The following is a 17,211-nucleotide window of genomic DNA, read 5'->3' as shown; positions in this document are numbered from 1 at the left end:
AAAGCAAACAGATTTCTCGCAATTACATACTATTAATATTCGTTATAAGTATCTCAACCTTCGCATGATGCAACAAGTAAGCGAACAATTGCTAACCTGCAATTTTTTCCTAAAAAACACACATGTACTTTACGATGTTTTTTCAGGAAGTTACTTCCTTCCACGAAAACAATAGACGAATTACCGCCTTGATGTCGGCTAGAGCAGGATATCCGGAGAAGGAGATGAGAACAGCCACAATGGGTAATTAAGTTGGACTTGGTATCTTAAACAGCTTAGCGCCTAAAGGAAGCTTGTGAATGGTCAAAGTGAACTTTAAAAACTGACTAACTTAGTGGAGAAGGCTATACAGTTAAGCCGTTTTGATTGTGGGAATCTATGTAGATGTGACGATTTTTGATAAGATATAGAATTGTATGCAGTTATTAAAGTTTAACTACGGATAAGATCTCGCGCACAATATATATTTATGTTTTCACACAGGTTTGTGTTTGGACAAGTTGAAATAAAATAAAGGCTAACAATTCCAAATATTTAAATATGAATTATTAAGAGTAAATAGAACAAACAAAAATATACGAAATAGGTAGGTACATCGGCATCAATAGTATATTATCAACAACGCGTTAAAAGTATTTGCTAACCCGGAATAACTTTCCAAATAAAGTGTCATTCAATATAACTTGCTAACTATGTAAATAAAAGTTACTAGTAATTTGACATTCAGTGTCAATTTTAGTATGGCGGTTTGTTTACATAGTTAGCAAGTTCTATTGAATAACACTTTAGGAATATATAAGTAGAAAGAATGATTTATTAAAAACCTAATATTGGCGGTAAATGTCAAGTTTAGTTGAGCCTTAAATATTCTAGTTTTCAAAATTCCACCAGAGAACTCCAATTAATTTGGATAAACTCATACATCATTCATGTTGGTAATTTTTAAGCCACATAGTTGTTGCTGAAAATACTCACAAGCAAAGAGCAGCAGTGTTATCTTAAGACATAATAATTGTCTAGTTAAGGTTGTATTTTAGAAGTTTCTATACATATGCTCTATTGTGTGAATTACTCTCAGATATATCACTAGTAAACTACAATTAGAATAGCGACCATGGGCCAGCCTTCCAATGCAACAATAGATTTCCTACCCACTGGGAACGAATGGGGGACCTTGTGGCGTAATCATCGGATTTTTCTGTTCTCTGTTTATACGATTGATATAATGGGTCCCTGAGTTAGGTTTAGATATATGTGTTATTAAGTATGACAATGGACTTCGGATTAATGTCATCAGATTTCGTCGTCCCAAGGTTCTGATATGCGGAAATAGCTAAAACCATGAGATTCCATTTATCAGTGGATCTTAAAGCCACACACACCCATACCACAGAACAAATACTAGTAATAATTAGTGTTTTTGAGAACGTGATCATCATTTGGTGTTTTCTAAACAACTTTAGATATTAAATACATTTCTATGTATACGTGAAATTTTTCTTTCCTAGTAAATGTCTTTATTACTTTAGTGACTTTAGTCACAAATTCCCACCCACTTTTTTAAAATAGCTACTAAGTTCTAAAATGAAACGATTATACTGACGTAAGTAAACATAATTACATAGGTGGGTATTTAAATGGTTTTGAAATACTTCATCAAATAATAACTTGCTTAAAAACTTAACCTTAAATATACATTGCAAGTTAAGTATTTCATATGCATATTATGAAATATTAGCAAGTAAAAACCATGTCCACAGCCTGTTTGAATAACTAAACGAGTTTGTTAGAAAGCCAAGTATTTGACGGCGCATGTTTTTATATAATGCCTGAAGCTTTACTTCCCGGCCTGGGGCGTCTCTTGAGTCAGAATTTTCTTTACTTAGTGCCTATTGTGTGGTAATAACAGTAGGTATTTATGTCACTAGAAGTGAAAATTTAGGTATCTTGTCAAAAAATCTTAATCGAAAAATTTGTTGGATACATTTACATTCCGCGTGAAAAGCATTTAATGTGGCATAATTTAATATCTTAAACAAAAATCTATTATTTCAGTACTTTTACTACAAAATAGAGCTCTGTTTATAAAGCAGAACAAATGAGTCAAAATAACATTCCCGGAGAGCATAAAATGATTTTTTAAGTTAAATTACATGAACGTAATTTCACGATATGGCAGCATTTTTTTTTTTCTAATATAATTTAGGCAGCAAGATAGGCAATTTACCTAATAAAAACTTTTGAATTTTTCTTAAATGATTATTTGTTTTTAGTCGCACCAATAAATTACCGGCCGAGAAGCCCTGTAATGTAAGTAACGTCAAATCAAAGACAGATTTATAAAGTTCAAACGGCGCTCACTCCCGCTGACTACGAGTATGCGCGCGCGCCGTACAAGGAGAGAGCGGGTGACGCCGCATTCCTTGATACACATCTAGATTTACTCACTATTCAGGCAATATTTGGTCTACAAAGGAAGGCTAAGTATTAAGGAGACTTTAGAGATGTTTATGAATAGAAGCAGATTAAGTTTTAATTCGAAGATTTATTTATTTATTTATTTAAACTTTATTGCACGATAAAATTTGTACAAATGGCGGACTTAATGCCTTAAGGCATTCTCTACCAGTCAACAAATGGGTCAAACAGAAAACCTATACTTAGTGCAGGATTGTAGACAAAGAGAAGAAATATGAAACACAAATCAAGTTAAGTATTCTAAACAATATTCTAATTATACACTTACACATATATATATATATATATATATATATTCTATATATTCTATATATTCTATGAAGATTGTGATATTTTAGTCTATTTAGATGTTTAAAGTAGTATTTTTTGTGAATAGTGTTCAGCCAAATACGTAAAATATTTGACAAACAGCAAAATGTAAACACACACGTCTTGCGATGCGTCGCAGTCTCAAGTTCCGGCCTTAAATTTGAACATACTTTCTCTAATATTAACACTAGGGCTAAAAATCAAAGATATGCTGATTGACGGATATCGCTATTTGCTTTAAGACCCAGTGGACATGTTCAAACATCTGAATTGGCGATTGCTGGTGATATAAGAAAAGCGTCGCGCGCCGGCGCGTAAGCAGGTGCGTTTGTATCCGCATAGCGAGATTATTGGTACAGGTGACTGTCAGCTTCTCACTCTAAGCCTTAAGATAACGATATTTTTTTAACTAGAAACAAACGGTGTTAGTCGCTGTTAATTTAGTTAGCATCAGTTTAGTTATTTATTTTATGTAAATTTTGAAAAAAGTTGCTTGCACGTTTACAATCAAACGTAAGGGTAACTCACAGGACCGTAGTGATGTTGTGGACCTCTACTGGAGTTGCTGTTTTTATTTTAATATCTGGTTGACCGAGCTTCGCTCGGAAAACATATAAAAGCTCGTAAATGCGCGTTTTCCCAGAGATAAGACCTAGCTAGATCGATTTTTCGCCCCCAAAAACCCCCGTATAGCAAATTTCATCGAAATCGTTAGAGCCGTTTCCGAGATCCCCGAAATATATATATATAAATAAATAAATAAATAAACAAGAATTGCTCGTTTAAAGGTATTAGATTGTTTTCTGTACTTATAATTAAGAAAAGTTGTTCTTTTTTTATCTGACAGCTGATATTTTGTCCTTGAGAAATTTATAAAAGCATAGCGTGTGCGTCACAGCTTCAACCGTACCTTTTTAATTTTGAACGGATCTATATCGATGACATCATCAGTGCCCTATTTCACCACGCCGACATTTGTCAGTGACATATGTCGAGTGACAATTGTCAAGTGACAGGTGACAAGTGACAACTTCGTAAACTGTTTTTGTATAGAAGTGCTTATAAACATGACAGGCATTTAGTTACAATTGTCCATCTTTCATTTAATGACAATGATTTGGTGAAACAAGAGTAGTTTTTATAAGTCGACATATTTGTCAATTTGTCGATAATTCTTGACATGAGATCGGAGCTGTGTCAGGCTTGGGTGACAATTGTAGTGTTTTCGTTGTTAGCAAACCCCGTTATCATTGTTGCAGTTAATTGAAAATAAACGTTAGCAAATCTGTGTACCCTAAATTCGCCTTTAGGGTACAAATAAAAATCGCTTTAAATTGCTTTTAAATTCTTCTTAACTAGCATTAAATCATAATTCCATTATAAATTGTAATTGTTGCCTATGAAAGCGTTTAGTAATTCAACATTTAGGATTTGGAATAAGTCTCAGTATAGTTTTCATAATTAAATAAAATTATAATGCGAAGTTGGGGACCAGTAGCGGAATTAGGTATGTTTAGGTAGGTATTGTTTTTTAATAATTTACTTGGGCGAAGTTGGGCACTAACAGTAAAGTTAGGGTTTTGGTTAGTTAGAAAATGAATCTCCGCGAAAACAATAGTGGTGATATTCTTATACAAGGGAATATATAAAGTACGAATAGATTCCTACTTTGACGTCACTAACTTTGCATTTGCAGAAAAAATTACTTAAAACAAACAAAAAAATGTGACGTCCCACGGGTAAAGGTACCTTGTGGCGGTTGGCGCCTACGCTATTATTAACGCCGCTCCAATACAATTGCGGTGCTATGCGACGTAAGCGCCAAATGCCATAAGGTACCTTTTCCCGTGGAACGTCACAAATAATGCTTTGACGCCTTGTCAACAAATAATGTAGGTATACGCTGCATTAGATGGGGTCGGGACACAGATGGGATCTCAATCTATATCATGTTAGTGATGACAACACGGCACATCGAAAGCAATTAACGATCTCTTGTGAAGAATTGACAAATATGTCGACTAGTAAACATTACCCTTGTTTCACAAAATAATTGTCATTAAATTTAAGATGGACAATTGTACCAAACTACCTGTCATGTTTATATGAAGTTCTATACAAAACAATTCACGAAATTGTCATCTGTCACCTGTCACTTGACAATTGTCACTCGATATATGTCACTGACAAATGTCGGCGTGGTGAAACAAAGGTCTGTAATATTTTTGACAATTGTCGTACCTGTCAGTTTGGTGAAATAGGGGCCAGGTCAAGCCGGAATGTTCGTGGAACCGTAATGCGGCCACTTCGTGATCTATGTGCTCTTTAAACTATGTTCAAGGAGCAATTACTTCATACTTGATCTATTTTATGTTAGCTTAATATCTATTTAATCGAAACGTGAAACTATGTGGTATTGTTTAGTAAGTAATCGAACAATTTAGGAGCATTCCATGAAATTTTCTACCGTTGTAAAAACGGTAATTTTCAGAAGATTTGCAGGTATAGGATTTTTTTTCTGTCTCATTGGATGTGTAAAATGCTCATTAAAATAATCATTTGAATGGTTGAAATAATGTAGGAATATACGAAATAAAAATCGCTCAAATATCGTTTATATGGGACAGCTCATGAAAAGTCCATTTAATTTACCTACTAATTTTGGTGAATCTCATATCGATAAAAACGAATAATAACTAACTTTTGTCACAAGACGATAACATACCTAAATAAAAACATGTTACTATAATATAAAAATGCCTGATGCTATTTGGCATTAAGTCTACTATTTATACGTTCTTGTCTTTGTGCAATAACGTTAACGTTAACGTTCAGTTGACCGAATCAGATAACACTGTATAAAAAAATCTATTATTTTCTAGAATTTCCTCCTTTAACCTTCATAAGTGACTTCAAACTATTGCTTGTTTTATCCTGGGTTTTTATTTTGACAACTTTACTGACATTGAGGATAATAGATGACTATCTCCATATAGCGACAACGTCGAAGTCCATAGACTTGGAATCCTCTAGACGGAGGGCAATTATTTCATGGAACCGATGCTGCCAAAAATACTGGGGTGCGGGGGACGAGGTGAGCGAGTCCCGTGCCGTGATTGGTCCGTTCAAAAACACGGACGTCACACAAAGACACTTTGACTCGAAAATGGAATAAAACTACCGTATATTTGTGGCAGAGGGGGTAGCGCTACTATGCTCAGTCTGGAGGTTGGGTTGTCTGTGTCGAAGTCATAATGTAGTCAGTGTTGAATTCAACTGGTGACATTCCACGTCGTGAGTAACCCGTCGACATTGCCGCGCCCTCGAGGCCGATCTTACAAGATTGAATAATTATTGGCTAAAGAACCTCTTTGTATTGGGCACCTTTGCACCGGGCGTTGCGCGGTCCCGAGCCTCTTTGAGTACTTTTTAGGGTTCCGTACCCAAAGGGTAAAAACGGGACCCTATTACTAAGACTCCGCTGTCCGTCCGTCCGTCCGTTCGTCTGTCACCAGGCTATATCTCACGAACCGTGATAGCTAGACAGTTGAAATTTTCACAGATTATGTATTTCTGTTGCCGCTATAACAACAAATACTATAAAAACAGAATAAAATAAAGATTTAAGTGGGGCTCCCATACAACAAACGTGATTTTTGACCGAAGTTAAGCAACGTCGGGCGGGGTCAGTACTTGCATGGGTGACCGTTTTTTTGCTTGTTTTGCTCTATTTTTTGTTGATGGTGCGGAACCCTCCGTGCGCGAGTCCGACTCGCACTTGGCCGGCTTTTTTATATTGCTTATTTAATTTTAGATATATTTAGGATTCTTAGTCTTAAGTTAACTTTGTATTTGTTTTGATATTACTGGAAATTACTTATATTTGGAAATACTTGAATTGTGCTGTCAAAAGGGAAGCGAGATGAAACTGGCGAAGAAGTGATTTCAGAACAAAACAGCAATTACTGAAATATTCACGATTATTCTAGAGTAATCGAGTTTAAAATGTCGTTTAAATACGTAACAGTTACAATAAGCAGTTAATCCCTGTTTGACCATTAAACAACTTATTAAAATAGATCCAAATACACTCTGGCATTTATCAACGGTACAGTCGCCATCAGAAATATCGGAGCGGCCAAGGTGCTCACAAATATCTGAGCACGCCTCTATTGTCAAGGCGTTAAGAGTGCTTGTTCAGATATTGTGAAAACCTTGGCCGCTCCGATATATCTGATGGCGATTGTACAAGAATTTAACATGAGAGAAAAATGCTTTTCAGTAAAAATGACATAACTCATCATAGTCAACCAAATATACCACATGGTCTAATTATCCAGTCATCGTCATCATACAGCCTTTAGGCACGAAGATTGACGAGATGATTATAGTACAGGCACCGAAAGGTCCTCTCGGCCTTGACATTTTCCAACCGGATTATTTCCGGACCTCGCACCATTAAGTAGGTACCTACTCATTATTGTTACGGCTGTCCATAGTGACCACATTATAAGCAGTTCAACGTAAAAGATCGGAAGTGGTTAAAAATTTAAAACTATCGTATTATGACAATATGTAATATAATCAGAATTTTCAACAGGTATATCACGAATTTGCATCAAAACATCGGAAATAAATATCATACAAATAAATTTGCAATTTGAAAATTATGCTGTATCAAGAGTACCTAACATAGCGTTGATATATGTATAATAATAATATAATATCTGGGTGACCGAGCTTCGCTCGGAAAACATATAAGGACTCGAAAATGCGCGTTTTCCCAGAGATAAGACCTAGCTAGCTCGATTTTTCGCCCCCGAAAACCCCCATATAGAAAATTTCATCGAAATCGTTAGAGCCGTTTCCGAGATCCCCGAAATATATATATAAATAAATAAATAAATAAATAAGAATTGCTCGGTTAAAGGTATTAGATCAATAGAAATTTAACGAAAATATAGTAGTTATGTTACTTTCCAATCACCTTTTTTTTTAAGACTGGGGTATTTTTCTGCTATTTTATTTATTAGAAACCAATGAGAATAATAAACACGGATTGATATACACCTTAAATTTATTTAAATGTTGTTATTTAGTTAATAACACTCTGTACCTATACATAAGAGTTAATCTCAGGGGAAATTAATTCTTTGGAGATTACTTTTCCTTAAATCTAAAAACATCTAATCATAAGAACTTATCGCAAAAAATAAAATACCTATACAATTCTATAGTCAACCTGCTACTATTATTGGTACAGCAAAAAGCCAATACGGCATTTCGTCGCTATACTTACTCCTCATATATGAAACAATCATTTGATAGAAATGTCGCTTTTCTTTCATTCGGAATACGGGTGTTTTTGTCATCAAATGAGTGTTGCAGATACGACGTTGAGTATAGCAGATATTGCTAAAAGCAGAATCGAGCGCAGTTATGAAACGTTATTACGACTATGCGCTTGCGATGTTTTTTGTCTGCACGACACCGCATTATGAAGCGTTCACGAAGTGCGCTAGGTCACCACACATAGGTGTAATTTCACTTGAAAATGCGACATTTCGAGCAACACAACTGATTTTTTTTCTTGTACAAAACATTTTCCACAATATTTAGCAAAATTAATTATTCTTTTTAATTCAGGCAGACATAAGTGATAGAACCACACGACAAAAAAAAACAAACCACGTATTAAATTGTTCAATCAAAACAAAAATAAAGAAATATTCACATCTGACGAAATATTTGAACGTCAACTAAGGGTACTTTTATTAATAATCTCTTTATTTTATAATCTCTATACTTTATTCAGTAAATGAGTATATGACTTTGACATTTGAAATTGTAAATTGAATCGTGTAAATTTGACATGTTCTCATTTATTGATATTCAACGTAATGTATACCTAGTATTTATTGTATTTAGAACATGACGACCATTAAGAGATACTCGTACTTAGGTATTCCCGCATTTTGTTTTGACATGAATGGATAAAATTGTTGACAAAAGATTGATTATTTTTAAGACATTTTTAATTTGTATCTAATAAATAATATCATGGTAATGTTAATGACGATCATAATATAAATTCATGTAGATTAGTTTAGCATAATTTATAATGTAAATAATGTAAAGTATGTTTATAATGTAATTTAATGTGTGTTTATATTATGAGAATAAATATCTAAATCTATTACGAATAATAAGTGAATTAGAACGTTGCACAAATTTCCGGTTACACCTAAATCACCTAATCCGCTAACTTCTTCATTAACTTGCTAGGTAACAACTCTATTTACTGCTCAAAATGTATATATGAAAATATATACCGTTTAATATTACCTATTACTTGCTATAACAACCTGTTGTATTGTACTCGTACGAGTATCATTAGTCAGTTATAGTTTCATACAATAGCCAATTCAACTCTGAATAGTTTTTGATTGAGCCACGCGTTGAAGTCTTTTGTATGAAAAATTACAAGACCATTATACCGTGAGCTATATACGCTTACTAGCTTATATAAAACCAGGGATCTTGTTATATGGACGGTTAAGCACGTGGCAAAAACAGATAATAAGTATAATGAAACTCTCACTTTTTTCACTTTAACTAAACAAGTCTAATCCCATTAGCTCTTAAATGAAATAGGTATGCCTTTGTTCTGGGCTTAGAAACTTAAGCGGCCATGTAAAAGTCGTAGATTAAAAAAAACAATTGCATGTTATGTGATGATTAACGAGTTATTAGTAAACTTTGAATACAATTGTTTCACATGGAAACACTAGCAAAATTGTACGACAACTTGATTCTAAGTAAGCAATGAAAGTTATTGAAAAATATATGTAATTTTATTTTCACCTCAGCAGCTCGAACAAGGGTACTTTGATTCTTAAAAACTGTGAGCAAAATGCGATTTTGCTCACTGAGTGAGACAAAATGACATTCAAGTGACCTTTATAGTCAAATGTCATTTCAACATGCGGGGTCTAATAAAAGTTCGAAATACTTGGGTTCTATTATCTCTGTCCCTTTCACACTGTTAGCAAAAAGAAACAGACAAAAAAAAGTTAAAACGACATTCAACAGTATATTCACGGTTTATAATAGACCCCCGAAACACTTCAGACCGCATCGTTCCAAACTACGTACGAGTATACATTCTTAATAATTAATAAATAAAAATAATGTTTAAGATTTTATAAAAACTGATAAAATACTATATTTTAGTTATTTTATTGTATAATTAAAATAACGAACTCAAAAAATACACAGATCATCACGCAAAATTAATTATTTTACTTTTAAGAATTTCTACCATAGTTGTATCCGCAATTCGGACCGTATCTTACAAAGATTTTTTTTTACAAAAAAAAGTTGTCGATTGAAGTGTCAGTTAATGTTTGTTATTTCTATATTATTTTAATGGAATTTATTATTACGTTTTGTTTTTGTGTTCCATTGCGGTAATTAAACTTAATTGTTTGTATATCTTAAGAAAACATGAGTGCAGGTATTAAGTGATGAAGAAGGATTACATTTTTCAAGTTGTCTAATAGGTATGTTCTCACTGCGCTGAGGTGAAAAATGTAGTGTACTACACGAGATCAAAGTTATTTACATCTCGTGCGCTTTTGAGTCCCTTACTACGCTCAAGATTCTAAATTAGATTCACTCGCTACGCTCGTGAATCTATTATAGAATCTTTCGCTTGCACGGGACTCAAAATAAGCACTCGAAGAAATATCAAACTTTGATCACTTGTTGTACAAATAACTATTCACTAAGATTAAGAGCCCATCAACGTGCACACTAGCGCCACTGCTAAATAATCGTGATTATTTGACGGAAGATATAAAAAAAAACCGGCCAAGTGCGAGTCGGACTCGCGCACGGAGGGTTCCGCACCATCAACAAAAAATAGAGCAAAACAAGTTAAAAAACGGTCACCCATCCAAGTACTGGCCCCGCCCGACGACGTTGCTTAACTTCGGTCAAAAATCACGTTTGTTGTATGGGAGCCCCACTTAAATCTTTATTTTATTCTGTTTTTAGTATTTGTTGTTATAGCGGCAACAGAAATACATCATCTGTGAAAATTTCAACTGTCTAGCTAGCACAATTCGTGAGATACAGCCTGGTGACAGACGGACGGACGGACGGACAGCGGAGTCTTAGTAATAGGGTCCCGTTTTTACCCTTTGGGTACGGAACCCTAAAAAGGGGGCCGCTACGTACTGTATCTGTATTAAAGTACCTTTTGAATACATCAAACTAGTTTCTATGTTGCTGGATTCGTCAATCTATGCGTCCAAATCCAAAGTTAAAACGGCCGTTTTTGTTTTGAGTTCAACCAAAGCTTTAAGTTCAAGATACATCAAACTAGTTTCTATGTTGCTGGATTCTGTGTCGCTCTTAAGCTTATAAATCTTTTATGATTTTAATTATGTATAAATTCACCAGATATATGAGTTATATAAGAGCTTCTACCTTGTTTTTCTTATTAACTTAAAATCTTACTACAATTTTATGTTAACCGCCACTTAACCATGGTCTAATAAAACATGGTCTTCTCTTCCCAGAGTGTCACTTGCCTACGTCACAATAACATTGCCACTTTATTTCAACATAACATGTTACATGGGTACATTATATCTATGGTTAATAAGTTAAAATATTTCTTTATAATTTTATAATTTTCATTTATATGTATTTTATCTTAAATTTTACAATAACACGTCATTTTTAATTATTCGTTAGCAATATCTTCCGATTCACGAAAGAAATTTCAGACGTTCGGGTAATTCTGTTTACACTACTGGCAACACAGGATAGCGCTGTCAAATTTGACAATCCGCCATGTTGTCCCTGACCGTCATCCTTGTCGAACGCGTGTTAATTGTTATTTCCTTCTCGCTCAGTGTCAGCAGTCGCAGTGTTTTCCAAACTTTTCACGTCGTAAGCTTGGTAATTAATGTTTTGTTACGAAAATGGTTGGCTGTTCTATTCGGAACTGTAAGAGTAGGAGTGAAAAGGGCAGTATAGATTTGTTTTATTTTACTATGTTTCTACATGAATAACTTAAAATTAATGCCGTTAAAATAATTTTCACCGTTGGTTAAAATTCTCCCACATTTTAAAGTTTGAGAACCTGTAAACAGCATGATGACGTAGGCAAGTGACAGTTAGGTCATTCGCGAATCTCGGAAGAGAGTACCAGGCGGAGTATATTATTATACCATGCACTTAACTTGGTTCTGGAACATAAAGTTATCACTTTTTTACGTGCCAAGATGCATTACGTCGCTATACTTACTCAACCTCATATCTGCAACAATCATTTGATGGAAATGTCGCTTTTCTTTCATTCGGAATACGGGTGTTTTTGTCATCAAATGAGTGTTGCAGATACGAGGTTGAGTAAGTATAGCGGCGATACCCATACCGCAGTAAAGTTGACCAAAACAATGGACAGTAGGCTCGGGAGCAAAACAAATGCACATCGGAATGCGAAGAGGCGGGCTGCGGCCAAGGACGAGCGGAGCGGTCTCATTAAGGACTTAGTTTAACTCGCAAGACTAAACTACGTACTTGTGTTTCCACCAACAAATAGTCGAGCGGAAATGACAAAATGAGCAAAAAGAGTTGAAATGAGCTCGCTCAGCTCGTGAGAGCGGAGCGGTGTCATTACGGAGTCCGGTCAACTCGCAATGGTAAATTACATAGGCGCGTTTCCACAGGGAAAGAGGTGAGCGGAGCGAGTCAACTAGTTAAAATGAGCCCGCTGCGTCAAGGTCCGGCCGACTAGTTTGAAAAGGACTCGTTGCTGTCTCCGCCCCTCCCTGCCCGCCGCCGCCGGCACCGAGCGCGCTTTCATATTGCTGTGATTGACTGACGAGTCGTGTTTTTTGGCAATGGAGCGATTTATTGAAGCTGTTCGACAATACCCATGTTTATGGGACATAGCAAGTAAAGAATACCGAAACATAGATATAAAGAAAGCTGCATGGAAATCTATAGTTGAAGCTTTGAATTCGGAAGAAATAAAAGAGTAGTCTTTTCAATCAGATGTATTAATTTCAAACACAAGAATCTTGGAAAGCTATTCTACCAGTATTATTAAAATAATCGCTATCACTTGATTCCGTATAGCTCGACATCATGTTCAAACACGACCACACGCAACCAGTTCAAAACTTCAACTGAACTCGCTCTCTGTGGAAATCGACTATTCATTTTCTATTTCTCATTTTCCGTTCAGCCCTCTCCGCTCATTCCTCTTTTTCATTTCTCTTTTGCGGTGGGAATCAAACAACTAAACTCTTTGTTGGTGGAAACGCAAACCTATTTTTTAACAACGAAGTCCGCTCCGCTTAGCCATCTCTCGCTCATTACTCGTTCGCGGTGGAAAACCCGCTTTACTGCGCTACCACCAAGTACTATAGCTCCAAGTAGAGATCGCTCTTTAGCGATAAGGCTGCCTGTGGTCTGCCTCTACATTTAATCAATTGTTTTTTTCTTTTGTATGTACCAATAAAGAGTATTCTATCTATCTACTATTCACATAGGTATGTAGTTACTTGAATTACTTGTACAGTCGCCATCAGATATATCGAAGCGTCCAAGGTGCTCACAAATATCTGAGCACGCCTCTATTGTAAGGCGTTAGAGTGCTTGTTCAGATATTGTGAACATCTTAGTCGCTCCGATATATCTGATGGCGACTGTACCTACAGTGTATGAGTATGGAAAAAAATAGCAGTGATTAATTTTACATGTACGTGTACCTGTAAGCCATGTTTTCAGGGTTGAAATTTTGTAATAATACTATTAAAATTATAGAAACGTGGCTCTTCCTGAGTTACAGGAACATAAATATTACTTGTTGACCTACCCGTAGTTAAGTGATTATTAGTTTATTCTGAATCTCTTTCACGGCTACATTATTTGTCAGTGGTGATTTATAACGACAACCTCAGCTATCAGAAAATAAGTTTTTGGTATAAATTTAGTTTTTGGTACAAGCTTTTATCGCTGACTGTACTTTTACTACGACAGACAACTATTACTCATCGAGACAATTCTAAAAACCCCTAACACAATTAGGTTGCGTTGTTTCATCACAGAGTTCCTATGGCCACCTCCTGTCTCCATCATCAGATCAGTTCGACAGTACCATATTATTGTATTGCCATCAGAACTAGTACATACAGCTGCCAATTTTCATGACGCTGCGATCCTTGGAAGATGGTTAAATTAGTTACCTTAGATTCCATTACATAGTTACATACAGGTCGACCTAATAAAAGCTTGTTAATAAAGGACCTATAACAAATAACTGCCAGTGAGTTTTGTAAAAAAAATACTGTTAATCAAAAAAATATAATAAACCGGTCAAGTTCAAGTCGGACTCGCGTTCCAAGGGTTTCGTAGATTAGGTACCTACCTAATTTTTAATAATGTATTTTTTTATATGGAACGTGAATGAAATGTCTTTAAAAAACCCGTAGGGGTCGGATCAAAAACTAAGTAATTAACTCACGCTTGACTGTACATTTCTAATAGGTTTTCCTGTCATCTATAGGTAAAGAACTATTTTGTGTATTTTTTTCAAAATGTTATACCCATTAGTTTCGGAGATAAAGCTAGGGGAGGGAATGGTCGGACGGACAGACACACGAGTGATCCTATAAGGGTTCGGTTTTTTCCTTTTGAGGTACGGAACCCTAAAATTACATAAAGCTGGTCAAGCAGATCTTGTCAGTAGAAAAAGGCGGCAAATTTTAAAAATGTAGGCGCGAAGGGATATCGTCTCATAGAAAATTTGAATTTCGCGCCTTTTTTTACTGACAAGATTTGCTTGATCAGCTATACATAATTACATATATAATTAAATTAAAAAATTAAACTTGATTAGTACATCATTTAGTCATCATCATCATTGCGCAACAATTATAGTAGGTAACTGGTTTACTTACTTACTTCACGAAGTTAATTATTACTTAATTATGCTAAACAATTCTTGTTCGGCTTTCAATTAAGATTCCTACACAGTGGTAGGTAAATACTCCTAATATTTAAAAAGTATCCTTAGGTAATGTACACACATAACGATAGTAAAAATATGCAAATAATATTTTTTCCATAAATGAGCGGAGAAATCTTCGCAAATCGAATTTGGTGAAAATGCAGGTTCTTCGTCACAACCAGTTCGTTACTCAACAGCTTTCTTCGTAAAACTCGGAACCTATTAATTAAGAATTAATTAATGTGGCCAATAGGGACTATTATGTCATTAATTTATACCTACGGAAGTTATTCTAATTTATAGTATGAAACTATTAACATTAGGTACGCCATACAACCATTTGAGTATTGGTATAACACACGTTTTAGGACATTTCGTGAAGTAATGTTAGACCTAGATAGGTAATTAGAGATTTTATTTCTAAGTAAATGTAATTGGTGTTGTAATCAGTGATAAACCTAATTATCATTATTTTTAGTTTAATTAAGTAAATGTAATTAATACATGTTAATAATTAATTTGTTGTTGTAGGTAACTGACATGAATGTTTCTTTCGTGCAAAAATGTAATTGGAACACATTCGGAATGTTTACCGGGTGCGCTGTGTGAATGCACTTAAAGTTATTTTACAGCACCTACATATGGTGCTACTTTCCCGCACTAGTGCGTAAATAAGCGTTTTTCGTTGCTATGTCAAATATTTAAAGGGGCATATGTACTGTAAAACGTTATACGATACACGTGCGAATAGGGAATTCGCAACTCGTGTCGATTTAAAGCACTCCGTTCGGTCGTGTTTCAAATTTTCAATATATCGCCACTCGTTTCGAATTTCCCCTTTTCCGCACTTTTATCGTAAATAACTATTACGCGTTTTTCAGTAAATACTTGGCGTCAATGCAAAGTAAAAGGAATCCGTAGAGGTCATTTAGTAGTAGGTAATTGTAAAACTTGTTTACAAAGTTTTATATACAAATTATAATTATGATATGATATAAGTAGGATAAACACTTACCATTTTGAAAATCGTGCCGGTTTTACTCCTGTCAAAATTTCCCATAACGTGAAACTCACAAATCCTGTATAAAGTTTCTCGTTTATATTTCTGGCACAAATGTTTCTATCACATCATTCACAACACTAAATACGAATCGACACACACGACACTGGCCGATAAACGCGCATCCAAATAAAAAGTAAAAATTAAAAAGTCAAGTCGCGTTCGTTCGATATTCAAATTTGGCGGGAGCGTCGACTCGCGCGTACGGCGCGCCACAGACTGGCAAGATGGTAGTTTTTTTGACGGTTCACACGAGCCGATTCACTTTCTACGACCTTACGTTGTATGCGACTTGTAATTAAGCATAAAGTTTTACGTAACGAGGCGATGTAATCCTCGTCAGATTCGATTTCCGCCAAATTATTTTTTGTTGCAATTTTTGGGAGCGTCTTCACTGTCTTCACTTCGCGGTGGCGTAACGACAATAGGCGGTCGCCCGCTGCTTTAAATTTCACACCTTTTTGTTTTTCTATATATGTATTGTTTTTCCCCATGATTTATTGCAAATGATAATGTGTATTACCTATTTACTTAACTTACCTAATCCCAATTCAGAAAACTAATATAAAACTTTTAACAGAACTTTTAATTGAAGTTTATATTAGTCTACTTATTATTAGACAAGCATACGAGACCACGTGGCCCTTCTCTCGGCCAATCCATGTCAGTTAGCCTTCGATGTGTTCTAGATTGACGCGTGACCGGCAAAAACTGCGGGGATTTCGTTCACTTCGCCGCAAGTCGACCAATATAAGTCTGTCCTCTGGGGGATAGCCAAGATGACAGTCAGCTCTACGACAACGAAACGCTATCTGTCTCTCTATCACTCTGAATAGAGAGACAGATCTCGTTTCATTGTTGTAGCGCAAAAATCGCAAATTAGTGTCATCTTAGCTAGGCTAGGTTGAATTGTCTAACGGCCTGGCCACGGCTTCGGCTAAGGCGAAAACCATAGATGGGAACGAAAGGTCCCATCGCTGTGTCTCGCTCCAACCTATGGTTATCGCCTTAGCCTAATAAGCCAGTCGCGCAATGTCGTGGCCAGCGCGTAAGTAATCTCGGGTTGAAGTTATTCTAGGGTCTAACCAACAGTCGGGGAAAACGTTTCATGAACAGCACAGGAATGCAGTTCGCAGCCGCGCCTAGCTCTTTCTAGACAATCGCATATGTGGTTTATATTGAAGTGAGATTGGGTTGACAACCTGACCACGACTATGAATAAAAGAAACGGTTGGAATGTAGGTTTGACAAAAAATAAAGATTTCTTGTTTAGACATAGACATAGAAAAACTTTATTTAGCATCACAATCATCACAGTAATGGTACATTTGAA

The 17,211-nt window shown here is 35.5% G+C and overlaps 1 protein-coding gene across 1 annotated transcript in view; it reads right to left on the bottom strand.

Annotated features, from left to right (window-relative positions):
- Positions 1 to 16,085, bottom strand: part of LOC134653164 (mucin-2) — a 173,666-nt gene extending 157,581 nt beyond the window's left edge. Inside the window, exon 1 of the mRNA XM_063508513.1 lies at positions 15,834 to 16,085. Within this exon, the coding sequence (XP_063364583.1) occupies positions 15,834 to 15,878 (45 nt within the window). The 5' untranslated portion in view covers positions 15,879 to 16,085. The remainder of the gene's footprint in view (positions 1 to 15,833) is intronic.
- Positions 16,086 to 17,211: the final 1,126 nt, after the last annotated feature.

This window comes from Cydia amplana, chromosome 12 (genome assembly GCF_948474715.1).
Source record: "Cydia amplana chromosome 12, ilCydAmpl1.1, whole genome shotgun sequence".
Taxonomy (NCBI): domain Eukaryota; kingdom Metazoa; phylum Arthropoda; class Insecta; order Lepidoptera; family Tortricidae; genus Cydia; species Cydia amplana.
The sequence above is the reverse complement of the archived record's forward strand: the minus strand, read 5'-3'. Positions and strand labels throughout refer to the sequence as shown.